The 17,251-nt window shown below is 39.7% G+C and overlaps 1 protein-coding gene across 1 annotated transcript in view; it reads left to right on the forward strand.

Moving 5' to 3' along the window:
* Window positions 1–17,251, forward strand: part of WNK2 (WNK lysine deficient protein kinase 2) — a 184,370-nt gene that overhangs the window by 138,878 nt on the left and 28,241 nt on the right. The window contains exons 20-21 of the mRNA XM_063426920.1: window positions 723–1,726; window positions 11,362–11,954. Of these exons, the coding sequence (XP_063282990.1) occupies window positions 723–1,726; window positions 11,362–11,954 (1,597 nt within the window). The remainder of the gene's footprint in view (window positions 1–722; window positions 1,727–11,361; window positions 11,955–17,251) is intronic.

The raw sequence follows: 17,251 nt of genomic DNA on the forward strand, positions 1-17,251 counted from the left end.
TTCCGTCACATGTCCAATAGCCTCGCAGTGCACTGGATTGGCTGAATAATCACTGATTGATTATCTTGGCAATGGAGGCGTGCCAACCACGGCGAGATTGAAGCAACATGTCAGAAAAGGTAAGTGTTAACCCTTTCATCTCAACTGAGAGGGGAATCGGGCACCTAAGTATCGATTCCTGTTCCATAGTGTCCCTTTAATGTAAATGAAAGGGGAGCATCTCTTGGAATGAAGTTAACACTAGTTATAGGTTTTACTCAATTATGTAAATTCCAGAGAAGTGACCGTTCCCCTTTATGATCTGGGTTTGCACCTTTTTAATTAAGCTGTATTCCTATGAACATAGTGGGGAAGAATTATCCAGGTGTCATGATCTTAAAATTGTAATAAAGTACTAAAAGAGGCACATTTCTTTTGACTCATTTATTTTTTCACCCCTTTCCAGAACATGACACTTTGATCAATTGAAATGTTAATTTTACCTTAGTTAATGTTATTTTTTTACTATACTTTTGAAGTTGAGATCTTTTTAATTGGTCGTCCATGAATCTGTTTCCTCTATCTTGTAACATGTGGTGTGCCCAAAAATATTTTTGTATATATGTTTGTTTATAAAATGTATAAGAACCATATATCTACAGTTGTAACTTTGACTAGATTATACAGTGTTACCTTCTCATTCTGATCTAAGAATATGTATATCTTGATTTGCACACTTGCAGAGGAAAGAGTAACAGAAGATGTCAAGCAGATATGTCCCACAGAAGCCAATACATTGGATCTTTCTCTAGGTCATCCATTTCTGGTAGATCCTGGTGAGCCTGCCACTGGAATTCCTGCCTCCATTACACAGTCTTCCTCTACCATATCCTCTTCTGATCTGCAGACACAAACTGAGTTTTCCCTTTCAACCCTTGCCGAATCCAGCTCCTTTCTTCAGGGTGAGAGTATCACTCCTAGTGTATCTACAGTTTTACAGCCTGTGAAAGAATCAAGTCCTCTTGGTCCGGTTAGTCATTCATCTTCACAAAAAGGGAATTATGACTCTCCCACTACTTCTCTGTCTGTGACATCTGCTCTAGAACTTGAGCAGGAGATCTCTGGCCAACATACAATATCAGCTGTCAAATCATTAAGTGAAAATGTACCATTGTCTACTACTTTGCCTGCCGGAGATCAGTTTGCTAATATTCCACGGGAAAACGTTCTTGAGCTTCAGTCGGAGCAGAGTTTGTTGTATGAATCGGACATTGGCTCACCTGTTGTCAATCAGGTTAAATCAGCTGTTTGTCTGGATAGTTCTTTGAATGCTTCGGAAGGTCCATTGCATCCTTTTCAAGATACAACTACAGTCTGCCCGACTACTCTGCAAATGCAGTCTCAGGCATTGACATTGCCTGTGACAAGTTCAAGTACTCAACCAGGAAATCTAACTGAATCGGATGGGGAAGGACCACCAAGAGTGGAGTTCGCTGATGACACTATTAAAAGCTTAGATGAAAAGTTACGTACATTGTTGTATCAAGAATATCCTCCAGCAAACCTGTCTGCAGCAACCCCTGAGAACTCCTGTTGCTTAGAAAGTGCAGCAGAAGGTATTTTCCTGCAGCGAATCAATGAAGAAATTAGTTTGGAGTGCAGACATCTTGACCAATCCATCTCTCTGTCTGCAGACCTGGCCAGCAGTGTTACTGATACAAGCATGTCTAATTTACCAGATAAGAGGGTAAGACCACACGTTTATGTTCTGAAACATCTTCATGATAAACCTTCTAGAGAATATAGTTTATTAGTGAAAGGTGGACTTTGTGTTGACTTGGAACAGGAAAGATACAAACACTTTAAAATTTTTCCTACTTTGGGATTAGTAGAAACTAAATATTAGAGCAGAGGTAAGGAAAATTGTGATACAAAAAAAAATATATTAACATTCACCTATGTGAATGTTTTGAAGCACAAATGAGCTTCAAAAGATGGGGTATTTTTGCATTCATGTTGGTAGAATATTTAAAACATTTTAGGAGATCTGTGTAATGAGAGGAGGGGTAGCGTCTTTTGCAGAGGTAGATATGGTATTGGTAGTTTAAATATGAAAAAATAAAAAGTACAACAAAATATAGTGTAGTAAAGCTTACAGAATGTAGAGCATAGGTATCTCTACTTTGACGCACATGGGCAGTATGATCACTGCCTAAGGATTTCTATTGTCTTCTTTTAATAAAGTGCTCCGTGTGAAAGACCTTCGGCCAGGTAAAGGAGCCTGAGGTGATTTACACCCCACTCAAGGATCTTGCAAGCTTGTAGACTGTCGCATCTTGTATTATGCATATAACTACAGAAATAAAATATAGTGCTCATAGTTGATAATATACAATAATAAAATAATTAGGTACTCACTAGTGAGGAGTAAAATAAAGTTTTGCTCAGTCCACATGGCTCAGGTGGTATGTTCCAAACCAAACAATGTGTGTCCTGGCTCCAAAGGAAGTCCAAGGATATATAGTAAATAACTACTTTATTTAACAGGCGGATATTTTGAAAATCAATAAAATAGTAAAAGCAGTACAATGAGTGTAAAAAAAAAAAAAAACCACCAACGCGTTTACCTTCAAAGTGTTACATAACATATGGACTTACACAGTATATATAGGGAGCACATTCAAATAAGTCACATGATGTCATAGTCATGTGATTAGTAAAACAAAATATACTTTAAAATAACATTATTACTTTAATAAACAACTTTTATGGGGCTAATAAGTTAAATTGTATGTTAAAATTATGAAAATAAGCTTTAAATGGACAAATATATATGTTTAAACATTTAAAAAAAAAATTATATATATATATATATACATACACACACATGAATGGCAAAATTGCCCTACTGGTCCGATCACGTAATCAGGGCGACTGAAATTTGACATTTATAAAAATGAAGATAAAACAATGTACGAGAGAATGCTGGGAGATTAAAAATGAACCGAAACGAGGGCTCTAAAGTGGGGTACCTCAGGGATCTGTACTTGGACCCATTTTCCTTCATATTTTTATTAGTGATATTGCAGAAGGTCTTGATGGTAAGGTATGTCTTTTTGCTGATGATACTAAGATATGTAACAGGGTTGATGTTCCAGGAGGGATAAGCCAAATGGCAAATGATTTAGGTAAACTAGAAAAATGGTCAGAGTTGTGGCAACTGACATTTAATGTGGATAAGTGCAAGATAATGCATCTTGGACGTAAAAACCCAAGGCATGAGTACAGAATATTTGATAGAGTCCTAACCTCAACATCTGAGGAAAGGGATTTAGGGGTGATTATTTCAGATGCTAGGAAGACAATGTAATAGAGCAGCTGGAAATGCTAGCAGAATGCTTGGTTGTATAGGGAGAGGTATTAGCAGTAGAAAGAGGGAAGTGCTCATGCCATTGTACAGAACACTGGTGGGACCTCACTTGGAGTACTGTACACCGTACTGGAGACCGTATCTTCAGAAGGATATTGATACTTTAGAGAGAGTTCAGAGAAGGGCTACTAAACTGGTTCATGGATTGCAGGATAAAACTTACAAGGAAAGGTTAAAGGATCTTAACATGTATAGCTTGGAGGAAAGACAAGACAGGGGGGATATGATAGAAACATTTAACCCCTTAAGGACCATACTTCTGGAATAAAAGGGAATCATGACATGTCACACATGTCATGTGTCCTTAAGGGGTTAAATACATAAAGGGAATCGACAGTAAAGGAAGTGACTATATTTAAAAGGTGAAAAACTACCACAACAAGAGGACATAGTCTTAAATTAGAGGGGCAAAGGTTTAAAAATATCAGGAAGTATTACTTTACTGAGAGGGTAGTGGATGCATGGAATAGCCTTCCAGCTGAAGTGGTAGAGGTTAACACAGTGAGGGAGTTTAAGCATGTGTGGGATAGGCATAAGGCTATCCTAGACTTAAGATATGGCCAGGAACTAATTAAAGTATTTCAAAATCTTTTATTGGTCAGACTAGATGGGCCGAATGGTTATATGCCGTCACATTCTATGTTTCTATAATCCCCAAATAAAAAATTAACCTCTAATTTTAACCTTAACATTAACCCTAAATGTCCCATGTTCTGTGCTTGGTGAATGCCCTAACTTTAATGGGAGTGTGAGACTAGTTTTCCTTACCTTCCAGGACTTTGTTGAGGAGGAGTTCCCATACCAGCTAATGCCTCATCATCGTGAGTGGCGTGCTGGTCTTGCACATTCTCCCAACCTCAATCAGATTTCCCTACCCACCATGAGAGCTAGCACGCATGTGCAGCACAAGGAACAGCTGACTCCTGTCGCATGACGTGGGATAGGGAAATCGGACTGGTATAGAAATGTGACAGAACACCGGCACCCAGTGGGAACCAAAGTAAGAGGGCAAACCGCTACAAAATGGTTTGTCCTACTACCATGGAATGATGCCAAGGTACTTTTTACATCATACCTACTACTGCAAGCTTTAGTGGTTATGATGCTGCGAGTGACCCTTTAACCCCTTAAGGACAGAGCTTCGGAAGCTTGTCTTTCACTTTGTGACAACGGCATTTTTTGCTGTTTGCGTTAAACTGCAATTTGCATTTGACTAATTTATTGCACCGACGCATATTATATACCGTTTTTTTTAAAGGACAGAAAGGGCTTTCATTTGATGTAACATATATATATATACATGCTTATTTATTATAAAAAAAATACAGAAAAATGCAAAAAAAAATGAAAAAAATTAGATTTTTTTTACAGTTTTTGCAATAATAATGTGTGCCTCATTAGTGCAGGTTAAGGAAAGTAATTAAAAATAAATTCATTTAGTTGTTCTGATTTACAGAATATATAATGTGTCTGGGATTTTCAGTTTTTTTTGGTAGTTACAGGTCACAAAGCACAAGGAGTAAAATAAACTTTTAATATGGAGCGATTTTAGAATTTGGTATGTTTGTCTTGTAAGCTTTATAGCCATAAAAGAAAACAAAATTGCCACACAAAAGTATATATTTATATAAAGTAGACACCACAGGCTATTTACCTAAGGTTGTTTTGACACTTTCTACGTAGCCATTTTACCGCCAACCTCTGCTAAATATTGGAGTAAAATTGTGTTTTTTGGGGGTTTTCGCACACAAACTTATAACAAAGAACTTCTCATGTGTATTTTGTAAAGTTGGTGTGTGCTATTCCTGTACAAAGTTTTATTATGTGTTCAGTTACTTCTGCTGAGTACAACGGTACCCCCATTGTATGTCTTTGGCACTATTTCGTGAAGCTACAGTGCCATTGCATTTTTGCTGGGCATTTGCATTTGCTGGGATTGCATTTTTGCTGGGCATTTTGTATATTTCATATGTGCCACTAAGTTCAAACCCCCCAAATTATGCTCAGCTAAGTCTTCTGAGTAAAAGAACACCCCCATTGTATGTCTATGGCACTATTTCGTGAAGCTACAGTGCCATACAGGAGACCTGTCCTTTTCAGTATTCACAGTAGAATTTTGAGAGACGGATTTAATGAGCCTATGCTTCCATTTGGGGTATTATAACAGTTTGACTGTTCAAAAAAACCCCACAAAGGCCTACCATTTGTAAAAGTAGACACCCCAGGGTATCTCATAAGGTGCATATTGTGCCTTAACATGCCCCCATTTTCTTACCATTACATGCCAAAGTATGTGGTAAAAAATAATTTTGTGCATTTTTTACATACGGATTGCATTTTTGCTGGGCATTTTGTATATTTCATATGTGCCACTAAGTTCAAACCCCCCAAATTATGCTCAGCTAAGTCTTCTGAGTAAAAGGACACCCCCATTGTATGTCTATGGCACTATTTCGTGAAGCTACAGTGCCATATAGGAGACCAAGCCATATCAGTTTTTACCGAACTTTGAATTTTGACACCGGGCCTAAGTGCAATTTCCAAGCATCTTCGCAGGTCTTAAATTCAAACTACCCCACAAAGGCCTACCATTTCTTAAAGAAGACACCCCAGGGTATTTCAAAAGGCATATTTTGAACCTTAGCGTGGGATCATTTTTCCGCTAGCGTGTACCAGGTGTAGTGGTAATAAGCGTTTTTTTCTGCCTTTTTGACACACAAAGTGAGTTTGCACAGTATATTTTGCAAACCATATGTGTACTACCACTGTATAATACTTAATATGTTGCTCAGCTATGTCTGCTGAGTACAAAAATACCCCCGTATGTACCTTTGCCAGGTATATGTGGACATCGGAGGGGCACATTTGGGACACAGCCATTCCATTTTTTTTTCCAACTTTAAATTTTTACGCTGTGCCCATGTCCCATTTTAGAGTATTTTACCAGGCTATATAATCCAAATACCCCATAAAGCCATACCATTTCTTAAAGAAGACATCCCAGGGTATTTCAAAAGGCATATTTTGAACCTTAGCGTGGGATCATTTTTCCGCTAGCTTGTACCAGGTGTAGTGGTAATAAGCGTTTTTTCTGCCTTTTTGACACACAAAGTGAGTTTGCACAGTATATTTTGCAAACCTTATGTGTACTACCACTGTATAATACTTCATATGTTGCTCAGCTATGTCTGCTGAGTCCAAAAATACCCCCGTATGTACCTTTGCCAGGTATATGTGGACATCGGAGGGGCACATTTGGGACACAGCCATTCCATTTTTTTTCAAACTTTACATTTTTACGCTGTGCCCATGTCCCATTTTAGAGTATTTTACCAGGCTATATAAACCAAATAAATTCAAACTACCCCATAAAGCCATACCGTTTCTTAAAGAAGACATCCCAGGGTATTTTAAAAGGCATATTTTGAACCTTAGCGTGGGATCATTTTTCCGCTAGCTTGTACCAGGTGTAGTGGTAATGAGCGTTATTAAATGTATTTTTTTACTTTTTAAAACTATTTTTTTTTTTTTTTTAATTCTTTATTTTGGTTGTGCACAGATTGAACAAACAGCCGGCGTGTGCCACAACAGCGACATCCGGTAGAGTAGGTAAACATTGGTATGACATGTTGTGGCATTAGATATATAGGCACATTTTTTATATTATTTGAAAACAGTAGTTCAGGATTACGTTTGATTGTAACTATGGTAACATTTGACATGTCATGGAGAAACAGATACAGAAGAAAACATATGCTGGGAACATGACTTGTGCTTGTGAGTGTACATAGAGTGTTAAATAATAGTAGGGGAAAATTAACTGGACAACGATATTCATGACTAGCGCATATATGTTAATGATTAGGGCAACTGAATATTGGGTCGCTAGGGTCAGGCACAGTTTTAAGAGGACATACAGACAGGTCGAACTACAGGCTGAGTTGAACCTATTGGGACATACTGAGTTAGTTGCATTGTGGTTCAGGCTAGTACGAGTCGTCTATAGAACATTCTACAGTGTAAAACAATATACATGCCGCTACGAGCAAGAGATTGCTCAATTATTATTAGTTTACCTCGCTAGTTATATGAGCAGGCTGGAACATTTTCTAGGATAGCATACAAGGCAAGATATATTTCTTCAAAGACATAGGGACATGGTTGATCTAACTGTGTTAACAGTAGGAGGAGCAGGCCCTAGTCGCTGAATAGCTAGTGCATTACAGTTTACATGCTATGTTTATCTAAATTGTTGTTGCAGGCACAACTATACATATTAATCTAACATTCCACTGTTGTGTGTAACTCAGCAAACATGTTGAAAACAGAGTTTTGCCATCTCAATTACAGTAGATTAGATTATAAATTTTAGTAAGCAGTAAAACATGGCATTGACATGCTTATGGTTAAAGATGAGCATGCCAGACCACTCAAGCATATTATAAGATTGTTGCATTTAAGTATATATCCAAAGAGGAACATATATGAATGATAGGTTGCCATGCATGCAGGCTAGTTGGCACGGGAATGGCCAGTAGCAAGCTGTCTAGGGATACAACCAGAGGGTGTGGGAGGGCATAGTGATATTATGATACTTAATGTGAGAATCTCGTGTAGATTGTTCTGCTCATCCTAAAAAAAAAATGTAGAAGGGATTAGTCCAAGAGAGTCAGTAGGGCAATATAGCCGGGTGCACTGAGAGTCTGTGTTGGTGCTTAGGCCTCAGTTTGTAGTTTGTCCAGGCCTCAGTCTGCAGAGATCTCTGTGTTCAGCCGATGCCTGCTCTTCTGAGCCGATGGCAGTGTGTATGAGCCTCTTGGGTGCTGGGTGTACCTTTGCGGCAGGGTAAGTACCCCTTCAGGGTTTTTCCTCCGATGGGTCGTGGCTGGGCTCTCTGTCTGTTCCGTCTGCCAGTAAGTGATCTCGTTGTGTCTAGGTCCGGTGCCACGTGGTGGTGAGTGGGTGAGTGAGTTTGGGTGCCCAAGTTGGGGTGAGCTGTCTCTGTCTTAGTCGCTTGTCTGTGCTTGTGTGGGCGAGCGCCCTCTTGTAGTACCTGTAGTGGAGCGCCATAATAGCGTCGGCGGGTCAGCGGTCTGATCCACATGGCCACCGCCCGTGCCGCTGGAAGACTGGGCATGCCCCTGCTGCACTGAAGCTTGTAGAAGGCCGAGCAGAGCCTGTCGAGGGCCTCTAGGGAGGAGGGCTGCACACCCTTGCTCGTGGCTCCCCTCTGTGGATCATGGCGGGCGGCCATCTTGGATGCGCTCCGCCTGACTGTTCCTTGCTGCTCCCAGTTGCGAGTACTTGAGTCTGGTCAGCCTGCCTGGTCCGTCCAGCTAGTGGGACCGGGATATCCCCCACCGGTCCAGGGGGGGGGGTTGGATACCTGCTCCGTCGTCGAGGGGATCCGGTGCCGGAGAGAGCGGCCGCCTCTCCCCAGCTCCGGCCTCTGTAGGCCGCGTTTGCCGTCCCGGTTTTCCGGCTCCTACGAGCACGGAAAGGGTCTCGGTGTGCCCAGAGGTGCACCCCCGACTTGGGTGTTGCACCCTGGTGGTTCCTTGGGCGATTCTGCCCTCGATTTTGCCGGTTTTCTGGCCCGGGAAGCAGGAGCTCGAGTCCCCTGCGTCTGCTTAGGTCGACGGCCAGGCTCCGCCCCCCTAAAACTATTTTTTTAACTTTTGTTTTGCTTATTAATTTTTTTAAAGTTTCCTAAACTTTCGTAAAACTTTTTTTTACAGATTTAACATTTTTCTAAGCTTTTTTTTTTTACGTTAACCCCTAACTAGCAGTAAGCAGCACTAACAGTAAATTCCCCATTTTCCCATAACTCCCACCCACCCCAGCTAGCAAAATATTTAATTATACAATATTTAAATTAGTTAATTAAATAAATTTAACCCCTGCGGGTTAAAAAATAAATAAAAGTTAATCGTCAGGGGTTAAAAAAAAAATTAGATCACAGTATAATACTGTGATCTGTATTTTGATCACTGTAGGCAGTGATCGACTGGCAGGGAAGGGGTTAATTTTTATTTGGACTGGGTAAAGGGTTTATTTTTTTACATTTTTTACTTAAACGTTATTAAAACTTTTTTTTTTACTTTTTTAACTTTTTAAAGCTTATTTTTAAACTTTTTTAACGTTAACCCCTAGTTAGCCTAATACTAAATCCCCCAATTCCCCACTAACTTCCACCCTCCCCAGCTAGCTAAATTTATAACTTTTAAAAATTTAAATTAATTAATAAAATAAATTTAACCCCTGAGGGTTAAAAAAAATAATAATTAACCCTCAGGGGTTAAAAAAAAAAATCAGATCATAGTAAAATGTAATCCCTGCCAATTGATCACTGTAGTCAGTGATCAATTGGCAGGGAAGGGGTTAATTTTATATTAAAATGGGTAAAGGGGGGGTAAAGGGGGGTGGGATTTTAATTTAACTTTATTGTTTTGTCACCAGGGGGCAGGATCACTGAAGATCCGGCTCCCTGCACTTCACACAGAACCAGGAAGTGCAGGGAGGCGGAGGTGAGTATAGAGAGCACATGTGCCCGCTCTGGCATGCTGTCAGAGCGGGCACATGTACTCTGACAGCCCGATCCGGTGCTCCCGGTCTGCCTCTAATGCAGAGGCAGACCGGAGCACCATTAACCCACGATCGCCGCGATTGCGGCGATCTGGGGTTAATTTTAACTGGTGACGGACGAGGTCCGTCACTCGTCGTTAAGGCAATCCCCTGAGTGACGGACCTCGTCCGTCACTCGTCGTTAAGGGGTTAATGATGTTTATTTGTGATAGTATTTGACTTGATTTAAATCATGATTTCTAAAAGTAAACACACATTCTTGCTGATGGTTATAATTCTAATACTTCCAATCAGATTAAGTTTTCATTTCTTATTGTGATATATACCATTAGAAATGCATTGATCACCTAGGAATACTTTCATCATCTCCAGTTTAATGGGTTAATCGCTTATTAGGGGTATAATTTACATTGTTTTATTTAAAGGGACACTATAGTCACCTGAACAACTACAGCTTATTGAATTTGTTCTGGTGAGTAGAATCATTACCTTCAGGCTTTTTGATGTAAACTGTCTTTTCAGAGAAAAGCCTAGTGATCACTTCACTGGCCATTCCTCAGATAGCTGTTAGAGATCCTTCCTGGGTGCATCCAAACATTCAGTGTCTCCACCCTCTGCATGCAGACACTGAACTTTCCTCATAGAGAATCATTGATTCAATTCATCTCTATGAGGAGATTCTGATTGGCCAGGACTGTTTGAATTGTGCTGGCTCTGCCCCTGATCTGCCAACTTGTCAGTCACAGCCAATCCTATAGAGAAGCACTGTGATTGGATCAGGCTACCACTTCGGATGATGTCATCAGACTGCTTGTTTTTCTGAGGCAAAAGGCATGCAGAGCTACAGCTTCAGGCTTGAATACAAGTACAATTTTGCTATATTTAGGGAGGCATGAGGGGGCCCAGGGGCCCTGGATGGTGGTTTTAACACTATAGGGTCAGGAATACAAGTTTGTGTTCCTGACCCTATAGTGTTCCTTTAACTAAAATAACATATAAATGAATGCATTTGCTTTAACATCAATATTTAACTCAACTGGTTAAACAAAATATCTTCAAAAACAATTTAAACTGCTATGGTTTGTCTTCTTACTTGGGTCCCTGCCAGGTACCAAGTCTTCTCTGATGCTAGATGATATGCATCTCACTGCTGCAGAAGCTAAATGCCAATTCTGCTAATACCTAGTAAAACATTTCTAATTCATATATAATATTTTAATACTATTATATATGTATATTCTATCCAATACAAAAAAATATTTTTTTTTCCACCCTGGTATTTGGTATTTTATTACTCATAGGGACTGCTATGCATTAATAACATGTAAGTATATTGAGACTTGTTATTTTTGTCTGTTACATTCTAGGTTCAAAACAAGTTGCCAATGTTATCACAAAAAGGGGCTCCTGGAGAGAAAACACCACTTGATGAAAGCTCTGTGGACTGTGTATCACCAAAACAAAAAGCAGCCTGTTCGGATAAGTCATCGAAAACAATTGGGAGGTTTTCAGTGATGAGCACAGAAGATAATGTAACTGTGACCTCCCCAAATTATTTACGATTTTCTGCTCCACCTGATGTCTACTTGGATCAGCTTCCTCCACAGCCAGTAAAGACCGTTCCACGATCCCATACATCCTCCCCTATTAATTCTCTTTTCTGTGGTCATGTCTCCAGTGATTCCGATGATGATGTTCCTATGTCAAAGTCCAAAGATGCTCAGCCGTCAACCCCCAGCAAAGGAGGCACCAATGACTTTATAAAGAAGGCCACGGCTTTCCTTCATAGATCTGGAAAGACCACTGTGCAAAGTCCCGACTCTCCTAGTGGCCATACCACCAAGATCCCATCCATAAACATCACCTCTTTCCATTCACAGTCCTCATACATGAGCAGTGATAATGACTCTGAATTTGAAGATACAGACATGAGAAAAGAGTTGCAGCGTCTTCGGGAAAAGTATGTATTGAGTCAATTAGATGTATATTTTTAAAATAACACGCTCTACAGTCTTGTGTTTCAAGATATGTTTTAGAATCATTAAAATACGTCAAGCACCATAACCACTGCAGACCATTTTTGTACCTGGTCTTCACCTGTAGGCCAAGCCAAATTATTCTATAGAACAAAGCAGGACCTGAATTTTCTCAACCAGTCAGTGTGGTCTTGCATTCGTTGTGCTCTACTTCTCCTGTTGGCGAATACCAGATTCGGTGCAGGTGCCCAGTTTGAGATCTTACTGTGGGAAGGTGCCACAGCACCCCTAGTGCCATAACCACTACAGTGGGCTGTAGTGGTTTGCTTCCCTGCTACCTTAAAAAGCTAGAGAATAAACCTATTGCCTTATTGGTCTACTAAGACAGGGGACATATTAAACAAGTATTACTTGTGTGTAAATAGGAAAACTTACATAAGCCTGTTGAAGTACAGTTAAAAGCCAAAAAATATATAGGAACAAAACGCACTAAAAAATCTGTATTAAGTGCCTTTCAAAGAAACTGGATTATGTAATTTATTCAGTAATCACCGTATGCCTTTCTTCTTACTCAGAATTGAACCAATTAAACCCTTATAGGTGAGCACATAACAATATTGTATAACATTTAAAACTGCTCATCACAAAAACAGGTTAAGGAAAAAAAAGGTATGGCTGCAATGAAGCTTGGAGCGGATTCTCATCCAATACACAATTAGATAAACACTTGTATTCTTAATGAAATGCCACATTTACAATATAATCCTTGCAGCTGGTATTCAGCCATAAATATTTGCATTTTAAAATGTATAATTTTAAGTGAGCTAACATGGCATCAAATTTCCTAGTCTGTTCGGTTTGTGCACATGCACACTGCATGTGAGATCAATTATAAACGGCTCCCCCCCCCCTTAAAACATCCTTCACTCTTTCTTTTACCTCAACTTTTGGTATCTTCCCCACTGTTTCCCCTCTTAATTCATGTTTTATACTAGCTAATGGTGAATGAGGGCCACAATGCATATGTGTTGGAAGGTGTGTTGTGTCTGTGTGAAGGCTGTGCAGTTGTGTGTTGTATGAGTTTTTTGGGGTTACTGTGTGGTGGCTGTGGGATTGTTCTGTGGGTAATTGTTTTTTCCAGGCTCCCAACAAATTACAATATTTGTTAAAAATAATTATAATAACATATTAAACTTGTGTTTTGAGCCTCCCACTATGATCCTGGTTGGCAGAACTTTTAGTCTGTATCTATCCCCAATCCAGGACTTGACAAATTTGTTTGGAATCTGGGAGCCAGCTGAAAAAGTTAGGCGCCGATGTTTTTAAAACTAGCAAAGTTTAATTTACGAGAAATATATAATTCCTAAAGGGACACTATAGTCACCCAAACCACTAAAGCTTAATTTAGTTCTGGTGCCTGTAGCCTTTTCAATGCAAACGCTGCCTTTTCTGAGAAAAGGCAGTGTTTACATTGCTGCCTAATAACACCTCTAGTGACAGTCACTCAGACGGCCACTAGAGAGTCCTGTGTCAGTACTGCACGGTGTGCAGCATCTTTGTTCAGTGTCTCCACACTCTGCATGGGGGTACTGAATGTTACCCATAGAAAACATGCATAATATCCTTCCAATGGTTTCCTAAAGGAAAGCATTAGTTTAGCTGAGTTCTTCAAGTTTGATTAGCTCAGCCATGAAGGCAGGACAAACCAACACGGCGTGGGAAAGCACGTGCGTAAAAACACCTCTCATGATCGGAGGGGGGCAGGTACCTAAACAGACGCAGAAAGACAAACACTCTGACACACACACACACACGCACACTGACAGACACCCAAACCGACAAAGAGACACATACACACAAATTGACATTTTCCATTTTAATTTTAATCTACCCAGCCTTCCCTACCTTTGGGAGAGCGGAGTGGATCTTTCCCTTGGGTCCAGTGGGGCTGCTCGCTCATCCTGTGTGCGAGGGAGCAGTAATCTACCTGCGGCTCCTCTCTGCTACCTGTAGTGATGCCGGGGCCGGAATGATGTCATATTCCCGACTCCGGCATCACTATACAGCGCGAGGGAGCAGAGAGGAGCTACAGAAAGATTATTGCTCCCTCGCGCATTACCCCAGCCTGCTGCCTGCACGCAGCCAATGGCAGCCGTCTGCACGCTCCCTGAGCTGACCAGCCACGCTCCTCAGGCCTGCTCCATTGTCCCCCATCCTGCTGCTTTAGCTAAAGGGCTTCAAATCCCAGGCACCAGGGCAAAATTTCACGTTGACATGGCGACCTGGCGCCTGCAATTTCTCAAGCCCTGCCCCAATCATTAGCCCTTCTCCAAACTAAGGGAACATTCTGTTGATCTCCCTGTCTGTCCCTACAGTGACAGGGTGCCCCATGAGAGTGGTGCTCCAGGTAAAGGTCTGCGTAATGCAAAATGTAGTGTTTTCACAAAAAATATTTGCTTGAATGGTTCGATAAATGTTGCAGTATAAGAAAAACTACACAGTGTGCATTGAATGGCAGTCTGAGGCCTAGTCTAGTGGCAGGCACACATTATATTATTTTCCCTTCCAGCACCCTGCTATACATTAGCAAGTCTGTTATATATGAAGTTTTGTTTAACATTTCTTATGCATTTAAATACTTCTTTAAGGTTGACCCATGTCATTGTTTTGTGGAATATTATCCTTCCATACAGTGTGTAGAATCTCATTGTAAAGCTTATGGTTAAATTGTCCTAATATACATTGAAAAAGGTAGATAAATTTAGATGCTTTAGAAAAAAAAAACAACAACAAAAAAAAACCTCTGCAGTGAGTACTGCCAACAACATGAAGTGACTCACTCAGGTATGATGCTCTATAATCAGTGCTTCTTGGGCACTGCTGTGATTTTAAAGGAGCACTATAGGGTCAGGAACTCAAACTTGTATTCCTGATCCTTTAGGGTTAAAACCACCATCTGGCCCCCTAATACCTCCCTAAATATAGTAAAATCTTACTTGTATTTCAGTCTGCACCTGCTTACTTTGTCCCAGTTTACTTTAGCCCTGCCAACTGCCTGCTGACATCAGCAGAAGTGGTAGCCTGATCCAATCACAGTGCTTCCCCATAGGATTGGCTAAGACTGACAAAGAGGCAGATCAGGGGCAGAGCCAGCATGATTCAAACACAGCCCTGGCCAATCAGCATTTCCTCATAGAGATGAATTGAATCAATGAATCTCTGAGGAAAGTTCAGTGTCTGCATGCAGAGGGAGGAGATACTGAATGTTTGGATGCATTTTAGGCAGCCATGACCCAGGAAGGATCTCTAACAGCCATCTGAGGAGTGGCCAGTGAAGTTATAACTAGGCTGTAATGTAAAAACTGTGTTTTCTCTGAAAAGACAGTGTTTACAGCAAAAAGCCTGAAGGTAATGATTCTACTCACCAGAACAAATTCAATAAGCTGTAGTTGTTCTGGTGACTATAGTGTCCCTTTAATAAGATGAAGAGAAGTTGTCTTTTTTTTGTGAAAGTGATGATGGAATGTACAGCTTTATCAGTAAAGCAGAAAAGAAAACACTGTGCGTTTGGAGGGAGGGGCCGAAAGGTAAGCTATTTACTTTAGAAAACGTTATATGGTTAACCACGTAAGGATGTTAGGATGTGCCATGCTGGACTTTAACCCCTTAACGACCGAGGACGGTTCAGGACCGTCATCGGCATTTTTGCGTTGCTGACCGATGACGGTCTTGAACCGTCCTAACGGTCAGATGTACTTACCTGATCGCCGTCGTTCCCCCGGCGGCGATCGGCGGTGCTCCCGTTGTGGGGAGACTGCCTGCAGCCCAGACAGTCTCCCCATGGCGGATTAGGACCCCTGTGGCCATGTGATCGCTCAACAGGGCGACCACATGGTCACAATAGGTGTCCATGTGTGTGCCTGCAGGGGGACTGTCTGTGCTGACAGGCAGTCTCCCTGCTAGTGTAAAATAAAAAATAAAAATTAAAGTTAAAGTTAATAAAAAAAAAAAAAAAAAATTATATATGTGTGTATATATATATATATATATATATATATATGATATATAGACATATATTATACCTATATAATATACGTCTATATATCATATATATAATGTCATGCTAAGTGTATTTTTATATTAATATGTACATATATTAATATAAAAATACACTTATAATTAAATTACACACATGTGTATATATATATATATATATAATATATATAACTATATATTGTGTATATATTAGAAAATACAAAAAATAAGTAAATTAAATGAAATTAAAATAATAATAAAAATTAAAAAAAATTACATATCTATATGAAATTTTATTCTAACTGTAGTTTGATATTAATATATATATTTATATCAAAATACACTTAGAATGAAATTGTATATATAAATAAATAAATTTAATACGAAATATACATATGTCCATATACAAAATTATATAAATATACACGTAGACTTCAAATATATAAATATGCGTATATATTTAAATTCTACGTGCATATTTATGTAATATTTTTACATAATTAAGTCATTTCATTAATTGCAATTTGAGGGACCTGCCTGCCAACCCAGGCCGAAATTCCAGAGAATTTAATTTGCTAGCACTGTATTTTACCCTGTAACTTTCTATGACACCCTAAAACCTGTACATGGGGGGGTACCGTTTTACTCGGGAGACTTCACTGAACACAAATATTAGTGATTCAAAACAGCAAAACCTATCACAGCGATGATATTGTCAGTGAAAGTGACTTTGTTTCGCATTTTTCACACACAAACAGCACTTTTACTGATGATATAATTGTTGTGATATGTTTTCCTGTTTTGAAACACTAATATTTGTTCAAGAAAGTCTCCCGAGTATAACAGTACCCCCCATGTACAGATTTTATAGCGTTTTTGAAAGTTACAGGGTCAAATATATGGGTCAAATATTTTTACATTGAAAATGGCCAGGTTGGGTACGTTGCCTTTGAGAGCGTATGGAAGCCCAGGAATGAGAATTACCCCCATGATGGCATACCATTTGCAAAAGAAGACAACAAAAGGTATTGCAAATGGGGTATGTCCAGTCTTTTTTAGTAGCCACTTAGTCACAGACACTGGCCAAAATTAGCGTTCAATTTAGTTTTTTTGTTTTTTCACACAGAAAACAAATATGAACGCTAACTTTGGCCAGTGTTTGCGACTAGGTGGCTACTAAAAAAGACTGGACATACCCTATATTGAATACCCTGGTTTGTCTACTTTAAAAAAATATGTACATGTG

Source organism: Pelobates fuscus, chromosome 7 (assembly GCF_036172605.1).
Source record: "Pelobates fuscus isolate aPelFus1 chromosome 7, aPelFus1.pri, whole genome shotgun sequence".
Classification (NCBI taxonomy): Eukaryota; Metazoa; Chordata; class Amphibia; order Anura; family Pelobatidae; genus Pelobates; species Pelobates fuscus.